Source organism: Mya arenaria, chromosome 5 (genome assembly GCF_026914265.1).
Source record: "Mya arenaria isolate MELC-2E11 chromosome 5, ASM2691426v1".
Classification (NCBI taxonomy): Eukaryota; Metazoa; Mollusca; class Bivalvia; order Myida; family Myidae; genus Mya; species Mya arenaria.
This window is the reverse complement of record NC_069126.1, coordinates 19,835,222-19,855,004: the sequence shown is the minus strand read 5'-3', so window position 1 is coordinate 19,855,004 and position 19,783 is coordinate 19,835,222. Positions and strand designations below refer to the sequence as shown.

At 34.3% G+C, this 19,783-nt stretch overlaps 1 protein-coding gene across 1 annotated transcript; it reads right to left on the bottom strand.

Moving 5' to 3' along the window:
• Positions 1-665: 665 nt before the first annotated feature.
• On the bottom strand, positions 666-15,214 carry LOC128235512 (uncharacterized). The gene is made up of 5 exons (XM_052950322.1): positions 14,726-15,214; positions 13,082-13,246; positions 12,226-12,715; positions 6,787-8,855; positions 666-2,771 (listed from the first exon to the last, which is right to left on the bottom strand). The coding sequence occupies exons 1-5, from the start codon at positions 15,188-15,190 to the stop codon at positions 666-668; spliced, it is 5,295 nt and encodes a 1,764-aa protein (XP_052806282.1). The 5' UTR covers positions 15,191-15,214.
• Positions 15,215-19,783: the final 4,569 nt, after the last annotated feature.

Sequence of the window (19,783 nt, the reverse complement as noted above, 5' to 3'; positions counted from 1 at the left end):
TCTCAAATGTCGTGTTCTAATATCAATCATAAAATGTTCAAGTTGTTTATAATGTTTTCGAACTCAACTTCAGTTGGAACTAGAGCATTGAACACGTCTAACACAGACGTTTATTGTTCGCTGATGCCTGTTGAACTGAACATTGTTAGATCCTCCATAGGAGATGAATATTCGTATTGAAACGTAAATTCCCGACGCATATTGATTACCTTAAAAAAACAATTACGTGTTACCATTTAATTTGCATTGATAGTAATAATAATAAGTAACTCATTGTTAATAGATGTGATAAGAATACAATATAAAACTTCGAATATTTTTAATATATCCAAGTTAAATATCCCAAACATTTAATAGAAATTTCTATTTTTATTACAGAATTATGTAACTTATATTGAAATAATGATATACATTTACTTTAAAAAACAAAAGCATTATACCATATATTGATATATTTAATATATACAATCATCTAACCTTATATTCAAAAATGTAAAGTCATGTTAAGTTATATCCAAATAATAATATATTTTTTATGTAAAATAATGTTACACTATATTCAAAAACTGATATATGTTTGTGTAAAATCATGTGACGTTTAGTATGTAAAATCATGCTACCTTATATTTAAATAATAGTATATGTAGGTTAATTAATATTTCGTTTCAGTATACCTTATTTTTGCTGTACTTAATGCACCAGCCTTGTTCACGCATGCTGAACCAATCCACATGAATGGCGGGCTGGTGCCACATTTCCTCCCTAAGCTTTCTCACCTCTTCGACAGGCTCTATTGCACAGTTTTGTAATTCACAGTCAACACGACGACGTACTGACTGTAACATCACACTTACGAGACCCCTCAACACTTCCGCTGGCACAATCACATTTTTTAATGATATTCTCCGGTTTGTTGTATAGGCTAGTAAGGCGAGCTGTGGAGCTACACCCTGTACGGCAGTTTTGCCCCCCACCTTCTCTTGCAGCTGTCTTATGTCACCCTCTATTGTACACTCAGTTACCGTAAAGGTCCCTATCTGTTCAGACTGTAACATCACGAGAACGAGACGCATGAAAACATCTGCGGACACTGTCATCTTCTCTAAATAAATGTTTGTTATATTCAACATTGAAGCGAGCTGCGGAGCTACACCCTGTACGGCAGTTTGGTCCCCCACCTTCTCTTGCAGCTGTCTTATGTCACCCTCTATTGTACACTCAGTTAATGTGAAGGACGCGCTATGTCCAGACTGTAACATCACGAGAACGAGACGCATGAAAACATCTGCGGACACTGTCATCTTCTCAAATCTAATGTCTATTTCATTCGACATTAAGGCGAGCTGCGGAGCTACACCCTGTACGGCAGTTTGGCCCCCCACTCTCTCCGGCAGCGGTCTTATGTCACCCTCTATTGTACACTCAGTTAATGTGAAGGACGCGCTATGTCCAGGCTGTAACATCACGAGAACGAGACGCATGAAAACATCTGCGGACACTGTCATCTTCTCAAATCTAATGTATATTCCATTCGACATTGAGGCGAGCTGTGGAGCTACACCCTGTACGGCAGTTTGGCCCCCCACTCTCTCCGGCAGCTGTCTTATGTCACCCTCTATTGTACACTCAGTTAATGTGAAGGACGGTACATGTTCAGGCTGTAACATCACGAGAACGAGACGCATTAAAACATCTGCGGACACTGTCATCTTCTCAAATCTAATGTCTATTTCATTCGACATTGAGGCGAGCTGTGGAGCTACACCCTGTACGGCAGTTTGGCCCCCCACTCTCTCCGGCAGCTGTCTTATGTCACCCTCTATTGTACACTCAGTTAATGTGAAGGACGGTAAATGTTCAGGCTGTAACATCACGAGAACGAGACGCATTAAAACATCTGCGGACACTGTCATCTTCTCAAATCTAATGTTGGCGATATTCGACATTGAGGCGAGCTGCGGAGCTACACCCTGTACGGCAGTTTGGCCCCCCACTCTCTCCGGCAGCTGTCTTATGTCACCCTCTATTTTACACTCAGTTAATGTGAAGGACGCGCTATGTCCAGGCTGTAACATCACGAGAACGAGACGCATGAAAACATCTGCGGACACTGTTATCTTCACAAATCTAATGTATATTCCATTCGACATTGAGGCGAGCTGCGGAGCTACACCCTGTACGGCAGTTTGGCCCCCCACTCTCTCCGGCAGCTGTCTTATGTCACCCTCTATTTTACACTCAGTTAATGTGAAGGACGCTCTATGTCCAGGCTGTAACATCACGAGAACGAGACGCATGAAAACATCTGCGGACACTGTTATCTTCTCAAATCTAATGTATATTCCATTCGACATTGAGGCGAGCTGTGGAGCTACACCCTGTACGGCAGTTTGGCCCCCCACTCTCTCCGGCAGCTGTCTTATGTCACCCTCTATTGTACACTCAGTTAATGTGAAGAAAGCTCTATGTCCAGGCTGTAACATCACGAGAACGAGACGCATGAAAACATCTGCGGACACTGTCATCTTCTCAAATCTAATGTCTATTTCATTCGACATTGAGGCGAGCTGTGGAGCTACACCCTGTACGGCAGTTTGGTCTCCCACTCTCTCCGGCAGCGGTCTTATGTCACCCCCTATTGTACACTCAGTTAACGTAATCCTCACTCCATGTCCAGACTGTAACATCAGATTAAAAAGACGCATGCACTTTCCTGCTGACATACGAACGTTCTTCAGTCCAACGTATTTTTGCGGAAAGTGTGACCCATCCTGAAATGTCTTTTTCATAAAAATTTATTAATCAAGATCTGATACATATACTATATGTATTTAATATATTGTAAAATTTACTTCAAGTGAAAGCGATACGGTTACATCTGCTTAATTTTTGTAATGCCACTGAGAACCGTTTCTCTTTCGCTTAACATTTTTTTTAAAACTCAAATTAATAACAATTCACTTCAAAGTGCATAAGTATTCAATTATCTCAAATTCCAACGGAAATAATGTCTTATTTTAAACAAAGGCAGTTCGCAAAAATTAACGTTATTATATTTTTTTTGCATTTATATTCGATATTTTGGAAAAATAATGTAGGCCGCCGTATACGCGACCTATAGGCCTTTATTCTCTTAATTTTATTTAGGCCAAGAAAACAGGTATGGTTAGGAAAGCATCCACTTCAAAAACAGGTACGGTAGGTAGACTTTCTTTTTATCAGGCTTTATGTAAGAACGACTAATTGTCATCATCGGCGAATTGTGTTATAGAGTATAATTGTTTGTTTCAGTTTAAGATCTTTATATATTTCACAGAGTGGGCACCAAGGGCTACATTTTCTTTTGGTATTCACAAGGCGAAATATATTGCGAACCTATATTAAATTAACAATTTTTGTTTTCATTATATGACTGAAAAGAATGTTAAAAGACAAAAGACTAGCGCTCAATGTTATATGCGAATGTAACGTCGTTTCGAAAATGATGACATTGTAATTGTGTCCCAGCCCTGTGCTCGCTGATGTTGATTTGCAAATGAGAGCGGGCTAAAATTTCAAACCAGTAAAAAATATCAAATTGATATGTTCACTGTTTGAAACATTATATCATAAACTTTATTTCACTGATACATTTCTTTAAACCATCAGAAAGCATATACTATAAATACATCTATTTCGTAGTAGGAACGCGCAACCCAAATCAAACGTTTTATTTAAGGCCTCAAGAATTTTACTAACGAATTTATAAGAATAACACACTACATTTCTGAGCTGTTGTTTTCCTTCATACATTTTAGCAATTATTTTTAGGTTGTATTCTTTTGCTATATCATTATCATTAGCAAACTAACATACAACATGATGTGCTAAAAGTTGGCCTAATTTAAAAATCGGCAAACATAACATGTATATTGATGATCAAACCGCCAATCATATACGGTACGATATAAGCGAGAACATTTTTCACACAAAACAAATTTGTCGTTGTTTTTTTTCCTTTGTTGAAACAAGCATATGGCGTCATATTCAGATTTCTTGTCAAAAATGGAAAGGAATTTCTTTTTAGTGCTGCTAAGCTTCTATGTTCTCGTTTCGCGACACAGTTCTTATTAAAACTGACAGTTATTATGAACAAGATATTAAATAAAAGAGTTTTCAGCACGAAAAGGAAATATCTTTTATAAACCGAAATGGCAACTTGCTTATGATCACCTTAACATATTAAAAGGTAAGAAAAGGTTAAGTTTATGTAATGTGTAAAATTATAAGTTTTCTTATAATATCTCCTCTATCAAAAACCGACACTTTATACACTGGTGCGTTGCTGCGAATGAAGAATTACAGTTAATCAGACACACTACATAAGGCACCGTGAAAACTGAAAACGATAATCTGAAATAGTTTTATTATATTATACTAGAAATGTGTACTTTATAATTTATTATATAAGTGTAAGTATGAATCACAATGACGATGCCATGTCTTGTTCACTATGGTGTTCATTATTATTATCATTTAGATTCATAAGAATTTAATCAATTAAATATTCATTGTCAATTTCAAGTGAGAATTTGAAAGCAAAGTTAACTTTAGTGAAGTCACTGGCTGTTGTAATAACATTTAGTTTCTTGTTATCATCTTCTTTCTAATGTTCTATTCTATGGTTGCCCAGCAACTAGGGATTTAAAATCAGTCCCAAATCCTAATCGTTCATTGGTTATTATCGGTCAAGCCATTTAGATCAATTCTCAACTATGCAATCGAAATTAAAACTTCATGAACAAGTTTCAATTTAGTTGTATAACATAATAAATAACTAACTGCATTTTGCCTCCACTAGTCTACTTAACTATTAATGCAAAGTTCCAAGCTGTTTGTGTTAATAAAAATATAATTGTTCAACGTTTTTATTTTTATTTTATTTAACATTAATGGAGATTCATACTGTTTTTCTACACTGTTTTTGTCTATTTCAAAAAATTCCATCACATAGAGAAAATAATATTCGAGGTTTTGCAATCGATTATCAGCGCCCACAATCTTAGGCGATCGATTTTCGACCATTCTCGATTATTGATTTATCCCTTTAACATCCGAGACATGTTTTAACAATACCTGTAATAGTCTTCCATTCTGTATGTTTGGAAGCAAAAAAACCCCATAAAAGACATAAATATAATAGTAAAACATAACTTGTTTTCCATACGATTTTATTTCGAAGTATAGATGTTATTTATTACGGTAAAAGTTTATATTTCAATGATATTTCAGCTCAGTACATACATAATACTTCCTAGTTGTTGTATTGAATTTTATTTCTTTGAGGTAAAAATAATAGTATATATTTGCTTAAATTTCCAAAAAAAACAACAACATAATAATAATAATAATAATAATAATAATAATAATAATAATTATAATAATAATAAAAATAAAAATAATAAAAATAATAATCATAGGATTCGTGATGACAATAAAGTTGCGGTCGCACAAATATTTATTTTTTTACATGAATTACATTTTCAAAGATAGGTGCAGTAAAACCGCGGGACGGAACATCACTCAGGGGAGGCCTAAACTGTATTTTATGAAATCCGTATGAAATGTCAACACGTACGCATTATTGATTTACCATTATAAACAAATAACGTCGTTAACGTCAAACAGAAGAATAACGTCACACACGCATCTTTCAAGCAGCGTTATTTTAATCATTATTAGCAGGATCGTTATGTTCTTTGGTTAATCATTTTTCGCTGATTTTCGCTATGTTTGAAATGGAATCGCACAGTATATCTTAAATTAATGCACATTTTTATATAATGCTGCATTGGTGTTGTTCAGTTTAAACAATAGTTTACTTATAGAAATAATAAGTTTTCAGATAATTATTTGAGCGCCCGATGTTTTGAAATTATATCAAGAGTTTATTTTATATATAAAACTAACAATCACCTAACACACCTATGACGTATATGAAATGCAAGCCTTATGTTACTTGTATTTCATGTAGCATATATTATTATAGGTCTATTCATTTACATAACGGACACGTGTAGAACTGGTATTGTTTTACCCTGAATCATTTTAATCTCTATAGCAACGCGGCTTACTCGCTTTGATTTAAATAAAGCTATATACTATGTTTAACATATTTTTAATGCCGAAATGATACACATTAAATTCGTGTTTACTAATCATAAAACAATGAAACAAATAAGTTCAGCGCGACGTTAAAGCACTATTAAATACAGAAAATCAATACATTTTAGTGTGGAGATAAGGCAGATTTTCTAAATTGATTCGTTAAAACCGTTCTATCAGTTTATTTCAGACTTAAGCAAAAGTATTGCAAACAGGCATATAGTAGTTTCTATGAGCAACTGATTAAGAATGCCTTTCATTACGATGCATGAAATGTCATTTTTGTTGAACTGGCCTTTCACATTTTTTTTATAAAATGGTTATCAGGAAATACGTCAACTGATTAATCAACCCTTATTTTTGGAAAAAACAAGCCCACAATAAAGTCATTAATATGACTTCTAAGCACTGCACAGTGTCCGCATCAGTTCGATTCTCTCATTTAAACAGGCTCTAATATAAAATAAATGAAATCTTTGCTTACTGCTATATATGTTTTTTTGTGATAAGTCCTTGCATAGAATGACGAAATCGAATGGTTGGAAATCAAAACACTATTTCATTACATTTTTATTAAAAAATAATTTTTTTTTTAAATAATATTTGATTCATAGTTTGATATTTGTTAAAAATAACACTTACCAAAAATTTTGTAGGGTAACCGTCAGCCTTTGATATTAATGCTGCCATCAACTGCGGAGCTCGTTGTTGTGTTCTAAATTCGACAGTTAACGAACACGGATTGAACATTTGTATATTTACAACATCAGAGAAAGGAAATCCCCTGAAACCGAGCTTGTTAAGGTATTTGAGATGTCTGAGGTTGCCAAAGTCAAAAGGTTTATCATGTGCTCGAATCGACTTGCTCCATGTGAGGTCAAGATCTTTGACACATTTAAGTTTTGAAAATATGTCCATTGTTTCACATTCCAAACCAACGTTTATCAGTACCAGCCTTTTCAAACCTTGTAAATCTGAGGACTGCACTGACGATATCAGTTTACTTGCTGGATTGTAGTCGTTGAATTCTATTTCGCATTCTACTAATCCATTCAAATTTAGTAGGTTGATATCTTTATATGACACCCCTTTTAAAGCAACAAATTTTAAATTCTTGCAAACATCTAAATCTAAAACAGACGGATCATCCATGTACTGCAGAGCCGAAGCTATGTCGCTTTTTCCAACAATACGTAGTGATTTGAGATTGGATTTTCTTTTATCGTCCATGCACAGTTTCAACTTCGACCTGTGATTCCCTGTGTAATATTTATTATTCAACACGATGTGCTGCAAGCAGAAATCCGCCCCGAATTTCCCGTTTCTCTCTGCATCATCGTAGCCGCTCATTATCATTTGCTGGAATTGCTCAGCACTCCCAGCTGATCCCTGTTCTTCGCAGTTCTCAGTAAACAGCTCATTCAGTGTTTTCGAAAATTCTTCGGCTGCTACTAGATTTAAACCACATAGAAAAAGGAATACCTCTTTCAAAGCAAATACACTTTCGTTCCTATGATTTGAGTATATTTCTTTCACGAGCTTGCATGAGGTGGACATAGTCGAACCGCATTTTGACAGAAAAACAGCTGCAAGGTATTCTTGGAATGTTTTGTGAAGAAACTGGTACTGAGGAAAGCGTTCTCCAGGCACATTACTACAAGACAGGACACCAGATTCAAGCGATGCATCCTTGTACTGCTTAAATTTCTCTAGAAGTTTCCCCTTGATGTTAAACACTAGCGATTCGTCCTCATTTTCAGAAAGCAGTTTGTTAAATGCTATCTCGCTCAGTACGTCATACAACTCGTGTGGATCTTGATCCTGTTTTTTTTTGTCACACATTTCATACCATCTTTCATCTATAATTTCCTGGTAAAGAGTAGAACGAGACATGTTTTCTCTTAACTTACTCTTTTGCCAGAGCCACACAATATTGACGAGTATGACGGGGTTTTCACGGAAATGCCACAGTTGTTTGTCTTTTAAGTCCTTGATGCAGGACCTGGGTTGTTTGTTTGTTTTGTGATATTCCTCTAACTTCCGAATGACTTTCAATACAAGCTCTTCTGGATTCTTAACTCCATCCAATTGGACATGTCTACCGACCTGCGTTGGAATCACCTTTAGTTCAGCCAATTTGTACGGTCGTGTTGTGATTAATACTGTACAGTATCTCCAACTTGTTTCAACATGAGGCATTTCTCTACGCCATTCGTCCAAACCGTCAAACAGTAGAAGACAGTGCTCTGATTTTAAAATTTCTCCTAGCAGTGAGTGCGCACTTTCATAGTCTGAATCAATCTTCTTTAGTATATGTTCGACTATCATAGCTTTAACTTCACTCTCAGTTTTAACGAGGCGAAGTATGATGTAGAATACGAATTCAAACTTACTTAAACTTGATGTGATCGGCTCCTGCTCAACGTTCTCCTTTAGTTTACGCCAGTCGTGCACGATCTTTTTACACAAGGAGGTCTTGCCTCTGCCAGGTTCACCCTCGACGATGATCGTTTTAGCCATTGGGCCATCACTTGTCGAAAACAGTTGGCTTACTTCAGGAATATCTTTCTTTGTCGTCTTGCCATTTTCGATTTTAATCAAGGTAAGTTCTGGGTTTTCGTAAATATTTTCAATGGTTTCGTCAATGTCGAGACGAACAGGTATCTTGCTTGCAGATTTATTATAGTGCTCGATTAGCTGTGTCTTTAACTCTGGAAACACAAAATATGTTATCATATTAAATAAAAAAAACAATATTGATATATTAATGATTGTTCATTAAATACATGGATACCAAATGCGATGTTGTATAAGTTTTCAGCTGATCAGAAATGAAAATGGGGAAACAGTGTCTGCGGTCGTATTAAAACAATTTATATCAGGATTTTATGATAATACTTTTAGAAGTAGGTTCCTGATATGCTAACCCCTCATATTAACGAAAACAAATGAACATACATTAAATTTGTGCATCAGTTCTATTTGACAATCTTGTCAAATACAAATGGGCGAAAACCGTTTTTTTCTGGGGGTAAAAACGAGAACACTTAACGAAACTTTTAAGTGTGACCAGTTTAATTTTGAATTTTTTTATGAACGTTTGAACGTTATTCAATGAAAATTTCAAAAGAGGTAGATTATAGACGCATATGTATTTTTTTTAAATATTGCAAAATATGTAAAAAAAAAAGTAAAATCTTAAATTACGCACCATGAATACATTTATGAGTTTTACTGTTTACTTCGCGCCACAGAGCGATTTCCACGTGCATTTTATGGGTGAGACAATTTAACGCAATGATACAAAAAAATGTCCAAGTAATTGAAAAATATATAGCTGATTATATTGGTATCGATGTACTTGTTCTTTGTTCAAAATCTGGTTAAATACAATTAAGAAATAATGGCGATTAACTAGTCACAGTCACACGTATAAATTTCGTCGAGTGTATGAGATAAATCTGCGAATTTCTGAAATTCGTTTGTAATAAAAAGGAGCGATTCGTTTTTGATTTCAATAAATTTGATGCCGTAAAGTGTAGAAATATGTCGTAATTATTAGATATGTCAATGGTTGTCATCAATATGTAGTATGCTGATGTTTTTCCTTCGTGATTTTAGCACAAACATGTTGAAAAATGTTTTATAATGCCTTCGGGACATATTCAAATTTTGTCAATATAATTCAAATTTTAGTAAAATCTCATTTATACTAGAAACGTTTTCACAGAGTATAAATAGTATTACTGTCGGCATTTACAAAAACTATTTTTAAATGATATATTGAACTAAAATATATGAAAAGACTAACATGACCTAGTTATTTGCATGTACAAAGTTAACTCTTAAATAGAATGATTTAGCACACATAAATTGTAAATAACTATGAACAAAACTCGTGCATTTTAAAATGATTAAGAGTACATAAGTATCTTGATTTGTTTTGGAACCAATTCCATATCGCTTTCAATGAACATTGTTTTGGACTTATGTCGCTTTTCTAATATAGAGCGTTGCTGCTGGGACCAATTGCATATCTCAACAAATGAGCGGTAAAAGTTGCAACAGATGTGGTTGGGACCAATGCCTTATTGATAGAAATGAGTGCAGTTTAAGGGGAAGGTGGGCGATGAGTTTGCAGCCAATGCAAATGAGCGATGATGAGAAACGTCACAATGTCTTAATTGATATACAAAAGAACTTTAACATTCTTTGAGAGATTCAGTTTCAACTGTTTCTCCATTATTAGTAACAGCGACCTTGACCCTTACACTACGGTCCCCAAAGGATATCCTATTGCCGTCCATCATTATTTCTTAATACATACCAAGTTTATTATATGTCAATCCTAACTAAAGTTATTTAGTTCCAAACGGTTATCTATTTTTTGTTACAGTGTCCTTGACCTATATTTTCATTTTAGTAGCAATATATCATTCAATTTTATTTAAATTTATTTAGTATCAACCGTTTTTGTTCTTCTTTTTTAGTAACAAATACCTTTATCCTAAGGGCCCCAAACGCAATCCCATGAAATGACTCCATAAACAATTCCTAAATACCAAGTACAGTCACTTTATGTCAAACCTAACTAAAATTGTTCAATACCGTAGTTGAGTTTGACGTCGTCCTCCCACCGGCCAACCATGATAACCACGCAAGACATTCTAATAAATAGTTTTGCATTTGTTGTAACCAGGTTAAAAAAATATGAATGCATCTGTCAAAAACTAATAAAAAAAACTTTTAAAATATTTTAAAAATGCAATAAAGGGCTATAATTTGAAATAAGGGTTAAAATGGAGTTATGTTACCTAATTGTGAGAGAGTCAATTGAATGAATGGTATAGAAGTTATTAATAAGAAAACTGCCCTAAAACTTTAACTAATATTCCTAAGTTAACCAGGGGCCATAATTTGAGGATAATATGAAATTATGCAGCCTCATTGTGTGATGTTACTGAATACATGTGTGCAGTATTAAGCAAATTGAATAAATAGTATATGAGTAAAAATGCCAACTTGACCTAAAACGTTAACCGGACGTCGACACCGACGCCAACGACGACACCGACGCTGAGACCGGAGCGAATAGTCAAGCCTACTTATTCATCGAATAGTCGAGCTAAAATGCTTCAAATATTTCTTTTGATTTGATAAAAAAAAAATGTGATTATGACCTTTAAACAAACTTTCCATATTCTGTAGTTAAAACCTGATATACTTAAAAAAAGCACAGTTTCAAATATTTTCTATATGAATTTCATAATGCTTAATTGCAGATGCAATGTGCCCTTTTGTCCCTCAGCACGCTGTTCCTTTTCTGTAGCACCATGTCCTTTTAAAAGTCAGGCTTAAACCCTTTAAGTCAATCCAGGGCCATGATTTGTATTACGTATAATATGGATATGGAGATGTAAGTTATGTACATTGTGTGATGGTTCTAAACAACTGTGTGAATTATTGCGTGAATTGAAATAATTTTATTGGAGTTATAAGTGAAAAATCCAACTTGCTCCTAAACTTTAACCACACACTGACGCCGGGGGCGAGTAGTAAAGCCTCCTTATTCTTCGAGAAATCGAGCTAATGAAATGTTTTACTAAATAGAAAACTTAACACTCTTACAAGGTTCCATAATGGAACAATCAGTAATTTCCCAACCGCCATATGAATAAAATAGTCAGAAAATGCGCATATTAGGTACCAGCGGTCTATGTACTCCCTTTGCACACATATATTTGAATAATTGCTACCCAGCGCGCGCTGAATACAATAGCGAATGCGTGTGTCCATCGGTTGACGCAATGCAAGCAAGTCGAAGAGATGCAAAAGTAATTTCAGTGCTCTTTTTTGCGAGCATGGTGTAAACATTTATTTGCTAAATGATGGATTATACGAACGGATTGAATTATTGTTGTGCCATCGTGAAGATGAATGCTGTCTGGATTGATGTAATTTGCTTATGCGTTTTATTGTGCTGTAAAATAAATATTAGAAAAGAGGAGAATCAAAATCAATAATAATAACAATGTTAGCATTGATGGACATTTGAACGAATTCTTAAATATCAATACTTACCACGTTTCTGTTTTTGTAGTTTTTCTGTACGCAACCGCTTAGCATGTATTTCTGTCTGATCTTCAACCTCTATTTTACGTTTTGTCAAAGAATGTTCTATGTGTTCTGTGGTTTGTCTTTTTAAATTTTCGGCATGTATCTCAAGCGCTAATTTACCATCGGTTACATATTTTCCAATGCGTTCTGTGATCGTTCTTTCCATAAGCTCCATGACCCTTCTTTTCTCTTCTTCAATCGACAAAAGAATGTCGTCTTTAGTCCCTAATAAATCCTGTTTTGCATCGTCAGAAATTCTTTCAAGTGATCGCAACATGTTTTCCTGATTCTTCTGGAATTGTTGGGCTTCAGAGTGCATACTCTCTTTAGCGCGTTCTTTATCAATTTCATCTGCGTTGAATTTTCGTTCAATGTCGGCAAGTTTCTGTTCGAATTCATCATGTAACTTCTGGCAAATACTGTAGTATACATTCTCATCTTTGGATGTCTTAAGCTAAAATAAATTATTTCACCTTGCATTTTGGATCCAGTGTCTACTTTGTCAAACATTGATTTATAATTTGTGTTTGTAAATGATTGCTATGTTATCAAAGAATAATACACAGTGATGAAAGTGTGCATACTTAAAAAATAATAGTGTTCAAGACAGAGGGTTTTCTGTTAATACATAACAAATATCAGATGTTAATGTCATATATATACGTACATGTACATTATATGCATGCTATATTGTTATTTCAGCGTAAGATTTCTTCTATTTTGTCAGACAATCCAAAACATTGGAATATTGCGAGGCCCTAAATAATTTATAACACTAAATTTATTTATTTAATTAAAGTGATAGTGTATAAACGATTACCTCGTCCAATTGTGTCCGCGCCAGTATCGCCTCTGGCCGAGTCTTCAGGCCTTGCTCATTAAGTAGAGCGTACAGGTTATCTATGCAATCGGTTGTGGCCCGTTCTGTCAAGGCGGTGGAACAAATGTCCGGCATGTGCCGAATGTGGTTGACCACTTCTCTAGCCTGTAATCGCATACCATGTTTATAGTTATAAAGCGCAATAGGTGAACCAAATCTTTACAGATATTTGAACACATGTCTGCCATGTGTTGATTGTTGTCGAGTTTGTCATAATATAAGACAATTATGCTTTGGTTTAGTTAATCAAGGCGCTGTAAGAAACGCCTAGCATGTGCCGAATTCTGTTGACCTCCTTTCAAGCCCATCATGATTATTTAAATAGTAATGGTGAAGTGTAGTTAATTATAGCACTGGAGCAACTCTCTTATATGTGCCGAATGTAGTTGACCTCGTTTTGAGCCTTTTACATCACATAATATTGTCGGTCTGGTTAATTAGGACACTGGAAAAAACGTACGGCCGAATACTAGTATGATTGACAACTTCTCATTTATGACATGATATATGTCAAACAATTACAAGAATGCCGCTTCCACACACAACCACTTGTCTGTCGTTGCGATTAAGAATTAAGAGACATAACTATACAAGTATTAAGTACAGAATTATGAGCCGTTTTGTTACATGTAATATGTGAACAAAGTTTCATGTTTTATTAAACGATTATTATTATTATTATTATCACTATTATTACTATTAACATTATTATGTATAACTAGTATAAGTAAACTAACGTTAAACCTGAACAACAGCAATGCAGCATTATATAAAACGTGCATTAATTGAAAATCACTGTGCGTTTCCATTACAAACTGAGCGAAACTCAGTGAAAAATGGTTTACAAAAAAAGAATATAAAGATCCCGCTAATAATGATTAAAATAACGCTGCTTGAAAGAGGCGTGTGTGACGTTATTCTTCTGTTTGACGTTAACGAAGGTTATTTTTGCGAGTCCTTGTTAATAATGGTAAATAAATGTAAAACCGCTGTAAGTGGTCTAGTTAAAGCAAATATTATATCCGGTATCGCTATATAATGCGTACGTGTTGACATTTCATACGGATTTCATAAAATACAATTAAGGCCTCCCCTGATTGATGTTCCGTCCCGCGGTTTTACTGCACCTATATTTTGAAAATGTAATCAATGTAAAAGAAAAAATATTTCTGTGACCGCACCTTTATTGTCATCACGAATCCTATTGTTATTATTATAATTATTATTTATTATAATTATTTATTATTATTATTATTATTATTATTATTATTATTATTATTATTATTATTATTAAATTAAATTAAATTAATTATTATTATTATTATTATTATTATTATTATTATTAAATTAAATTATTATTATTATTATTATTATTATTATTATTATTATTACTATTATTATTATTCTATGGGATTTATGTACATTGCTACATGTGAACATATTGTAAATTGTGACATGCATAACATGCCTTGTGAATATCCTGGTATTTTTATGGCCAAGGTTAACGCTTTATACAACATGACGATAACCCTGATGACAACGATCACTTAAAGACTATCACATAAACATATTCAACGATCTTACCTTTTCACAGATAGTGCCCGTGATTTTGCCATGAAAACGCTTGCAGTTAATGATGAAGGCAGCGATGCCATTGAAATCTGTTTCTTCAATTGTGGTTTTGTCCTCGTACCCAGCTGGTGGCATGAACACCTTGGCTATCTCCCATGGTGAGTTTACCCATTTTTCTGCTTTGGTGTTTTTTAACGTTAGTGCACCTATGCCTCTTGCCTGTCCATAAGCGTGCTCGTCGACTAACTCATCTCGAAGAACGACATGATATGGGCACCTTGCATTTCTGTTCTGTACATCTCTGGAAGAGCATTTGATGCATGCTGGTACCTTTGCTTTGTTCGATATGTCCCCATGTAACTGGGCTGCCTCCTCACTGACAATTGGCAGAAGAGCATGTCTTGTGACGTACACAGTCCGCCACTGTTTAAGCCAGTTGCGCGATTCCGGCTTGTTGGTGTCTATGAGTTTTGACATACCGCCCACATCTGGGTTACATCTGATCTTAAAGAAAGAAATTACAATTTTATCAATATGTTCTGGACAAAGAGAGAAGTGTACAGGCACACAAAACCCATCTCCCCTTGATCACTTACTAAATATACGAAATCATATTCTAGCAAGTGGGCAATATTTCTAATATTTGCTTAAATATGCCAAGAATGTTTTATACTAAAGATTTTTCTGGAATCGATTAAATTGAGAATTCTTATCTTAGTGCAATATTTAATTACAAATTCGTGTTAGTTTTAAATGATTTCGTGAATATAAAATCACGTTTTACTTGACAAAAGCACAACATACAGAACAACTTCTATGTTTAGCTTAATAAAATGCCCTTTCTTTAACCTGGCATGATCCATTTCCAACTAAACTTACATTTCATGTGAAAAAAATTTAGCAAAATTTATATCAAAAGCACGAAAACACCTTTGATTGTGTTCAAAATATGTTATATCATTTTCAAGAAACTATTTTATTATTGAAACTGACTTATATCTGAACGTGTTAAGATATGAAACATGATACAATGTAAGGTACAGGGACAAGACTAGTTGTGAAAACATTCACGAACTTTCCAAAAGCACAAGTACACCTTATGCTGTGTTCAAAATAGTGTTGATATGACCTAGGAAGTCCAACTATTACTTACACTGACTTATAGATATTCTCAGATATTAAACATACTACAATGTAAACTAAATGGACAAACTAGTTGTGAAAACATAAACAAACGTCCCACATATAATAACAATTTAAGACATAACATACACGTCAAATCCTCTAGTTTGGTTTAAAGAAAGCTACTGGCCAATTTATCGCCAACTATGAATAAGCTACATTTGCTAAACCAACAGAGTATGATCAGAAACAGGACTCGTAATTCTACATTTTTAGTGCAACCCTGTCAAACCCTGTCCACACCGTATCCGATTATTTTACCTTTGTCGCTTTCACTCGCCAATTTATTTCATACCTCTTTACTTCCTGTATATGTATTAAACGAAGCCTTTTCCATTAATATGTGTATCGTTTTCGTTTAAACTGCATCATATTCAAATGAAGCTAGGACTGACAGAAAAAAGTCATACGTAATCTTGAAGCTTGAAGCTTTATTTTGTCCGAACAATATAGCTAAATGTGTGCATTTTCGTAATATTGAACCTTTTCATTAGCGGTATTAAATTGATTATGCGTGATGATTTCTTTTATTTACTGTGGTGAAGTGTATTTCAATACTGATTGTTTAGAACTTTGAAAAAGTCAGGAACGTTTTTAAATGGCATCGTCGTTAAATTTAAAGATAAAAAAGTGCATATTGTGGATATATACTGGCAATATACTTGATATATAAAACAAGTTTAGCTACAATAGAAGTCTCAAATCATATTTGAGATACTGCAGATCACAAGTGTATTCGGTTAATGTCCAAAGTAGTAATTTATAATTTCAACAACAAATACGTTAAAACCATTTGTAAATTTAGCAATTTTCTAAACAATCAGCGCAAAGTGCTTTAAGACTACTCGCATTGTCACCCAGATGCAAACATTTGTAGTAATAAATGTCACTGCACTGCCTTTAACAGTCATCAGAACATTTGTAGTAATAAATGTAAAAACGCTGGCTTTAACAGTCATCAGAACATGTGTAGTAATTAATGTCACTACCCTACCTTGAACAGTCAATCAGAACATGTGTAGTAATTAATGTAAAAACGCTGTCTTTAACAATTAACAGCACACTTGTAGTAATAAATGTCACTACGCGGCCTTGAACAGTCATCAGCACATTTGTAGTAAAAAATGATGTCACTACACGGCCTTTAACAATCATCGGCACATTTATAGTAATAAATGTCACTACGCGGCCTTTAACAATCATCAGCACATTTGTAGTAATAAATGTCACTACGCGGCCTTTATCAGTCATCAGAAATGTGTAGTAATAAATGCCAGTACAGTGCCTTTAACAGTCATCAGCACATTTGTAGTAATAACTGTGACTACACTGCCTTTAACAGTCATCAGAACATTTGTAGTAATATATGACACCTCACTGCCTTTAACAGTCATCAGAACATTTGTAGTAATAAATGTCACTACAGTGCCTTAAACAATCATCAGTACATTTGTAGTAATAAAGTCACTACAGTGCCTTTAACACTCATCAGTACATTTGTAGTATTAAATGTCACTTCACTGCCTTCAACAGTCATCAGAATATTTCTAGCAATAAATTTCACTACAGTGTCTTTAACAGTCATCAGGACATTTTATGTAATACATGTCACTACATTGGCTTTAACAATCATCAGTACATTTGTAATAAATGTCACTACAGTGCCTTGAACAGTCATCAGAACTATTGTGGTAATAAATGTATATACACTGCCTTGAACAGAACATTTTAATTAATTAACGACATTAAACTGACTTTAACAGTCATCAGAACATTTAGGTAATAAAAGTCACTACACACCGTTTAACAGTTATTAGAACTGTTGTGGTAATAAATGTCTCTACACTGCCTTTAACAGCCATCAGAACATTTGAAGTAATAAATGTCACTACACTGCCTTTAACAGCGATCAGAACCTTTGCAGTAATAGTTGACACAACACTGCCTTTAACAGACAGCAAATCAGGAACGCACTTGAGGTTTATTCGCAGCCTGTCACTGTTGCAAACGTTATTCCTATGATTTGACTCTTTGTTTTGTATTTCAAGTCTTTTCATCAGACTAATCGACGTTTACAAGTGTACATCGTCGTCAAATACAAATGTAGTTATATATATAAACTTGTCGCGTATCTGAACTTAAATATGTTATAATAGAATTTGATGGAGAAAAAAAAACAGTTTATGTAAATTGAATAGATGACGATTATTATATTTACAATGGCACTAAGGGACATCATTAAAGAGTTAGTATTTAACCTTAGATGTATTATTTATAAGTGAGTTGCGTTTAACAAATGCTTCTTTAATACATTAACACACAGCCAAAATTTGCTTTTTATCAAAGGATGTCAATAATTGATTGAATTTGAATACATATTGATTAACATAGTAAAATCGTTTTATATAAGTTTTACGTAATTGTCAATAACATCGACCAATACATACGAGGGGATATTCATCAAATATGTCCCTACTATTACAACAATCTAATACCGTTCGTTATGTGGTATATTATAACGTGAATATTGTCCACATCTTAACAGGTGTGCAGAATTTTCTTAAATTTACAAAGTATAAACGAAAATTGTTTGGATATATAAAGTCAAATATGTTTCTTTATTAAAGGAAGCTTAAAAAATTATATTTATGTCCAAATCAATGAAGTTCCGCCCGAAACATAGTAAAGCAGAATTTAATTGTCTTACAATACCCTGACTAAAACTGGTTAAGTCGGTTTTGTAGGTGGTGCTGTTTAGCGCGGGAAAATGACGTGGCTAAGGCGATCATAGTCATTTATATGGAGACTGCTCTAGGTGTCACATCAAGTTTTATTTACATAATCAAATTCTTTATTTGTTTAACTTCCAAGTGGACGTGAATGGAGTGATATAAAAAATTAGGAATAAGATAGGAATGATATGTTGAGCAGGTCGGAGAGATGTTTAAGTTAACTAATAATTCAAACACGCAAAACAAAACAAAAATGTCAAGCTTATATCTTCAGAAACCCCTAACTTTAAGCGTAAAAATCACGAAGAGCAGTGCAAGCTCAATTTAAAAGTTATGAGGAAGCTAGAGGACGCATCAGGTTCAGTGTAGACAATTTAGAATGAGTGTAACTTTAAATCTTGCGGACAGAAGGATATTTATACAATTGTTTTGAATGATAAAATATAAAGCTCAACTATTAGCCGCATTTTTGCAGGTTTATATCGATTTTAAAACGGATAATATTCTAAAAGTGAGATGAAAACGTGTAAATAGAGTTTGATTTGCAAACATCAGAACGGAGAAAAGTTTGCAATTTGTTTGAATAATTCCACAGTGTTATGTTTTATTTGTATTCTTTACTCTTTCGAACAATATTTTAATACAGGAACAAGCTGGAATTATCCTGTTTTTGTGACTAAAAAGGCTATTGACGATCCCACATTTTGGAAACAGAATGTACGAAAACTAAATAACACTGGAAAAACACTTACAAATATAACACTATGTCATTTTCCTATTTTATGCGATGCTAGCTCAGATGAGTATGGCGGTTATATAAAAAATTCCGTTCTTGAATACCAATGAAACGCAAACAACTTCTTTAAGTTTGGAAAACTTTGTCTTGCCGAAAGAAGGCAGTCATGCTCTCACCGGAAGTGAGCAGGTATACCTATATCAATGTTTAGTCCAAGTCAAAAATTAACAGTAGGTTGCACCAAGATGTATAAAGGCCGCTCTCAGAAGTAAGCAACAGGCCACACACAAATGTGGGTAGAGAGTCGCTCCCTGATGTGAGTGTAGGTTTAAGTACAAAAGTTGGCAAGCTTTTGCACCTGGAAGGTCACTCCCGGAAGTGGATACAGGACTATTCCCTGAGTTTAGAGGTGAGTCACTC

What these genes read in the sequence shown, in the direction of transcription:
- LOC128235512 (XM_052950322.1), bottom strand. Translation starts at nt 15,190, where the DNA reads ATGTCAAAACTCATAGACACCAACAAGCCGGAATCGCGCAACTGGCTT. An exon ending in CGCGGACACAATTGGACGAG is followed by an intron (nt 12,716 to 13,081) that starts GTAATCGTTTAT and finishes AATTTATTTTAG; the next exon opens with CTTAAGACATCCAAAGATGA. An exon ending in GTTACCCTACAAAATTTTTG is followed by an intron (nt 2,772 to 6,786) that starts GTAAGTGTTATT and finishes AAGACATTTCAG; the next exon opens with GATGGGTCACACTTTCCGCA.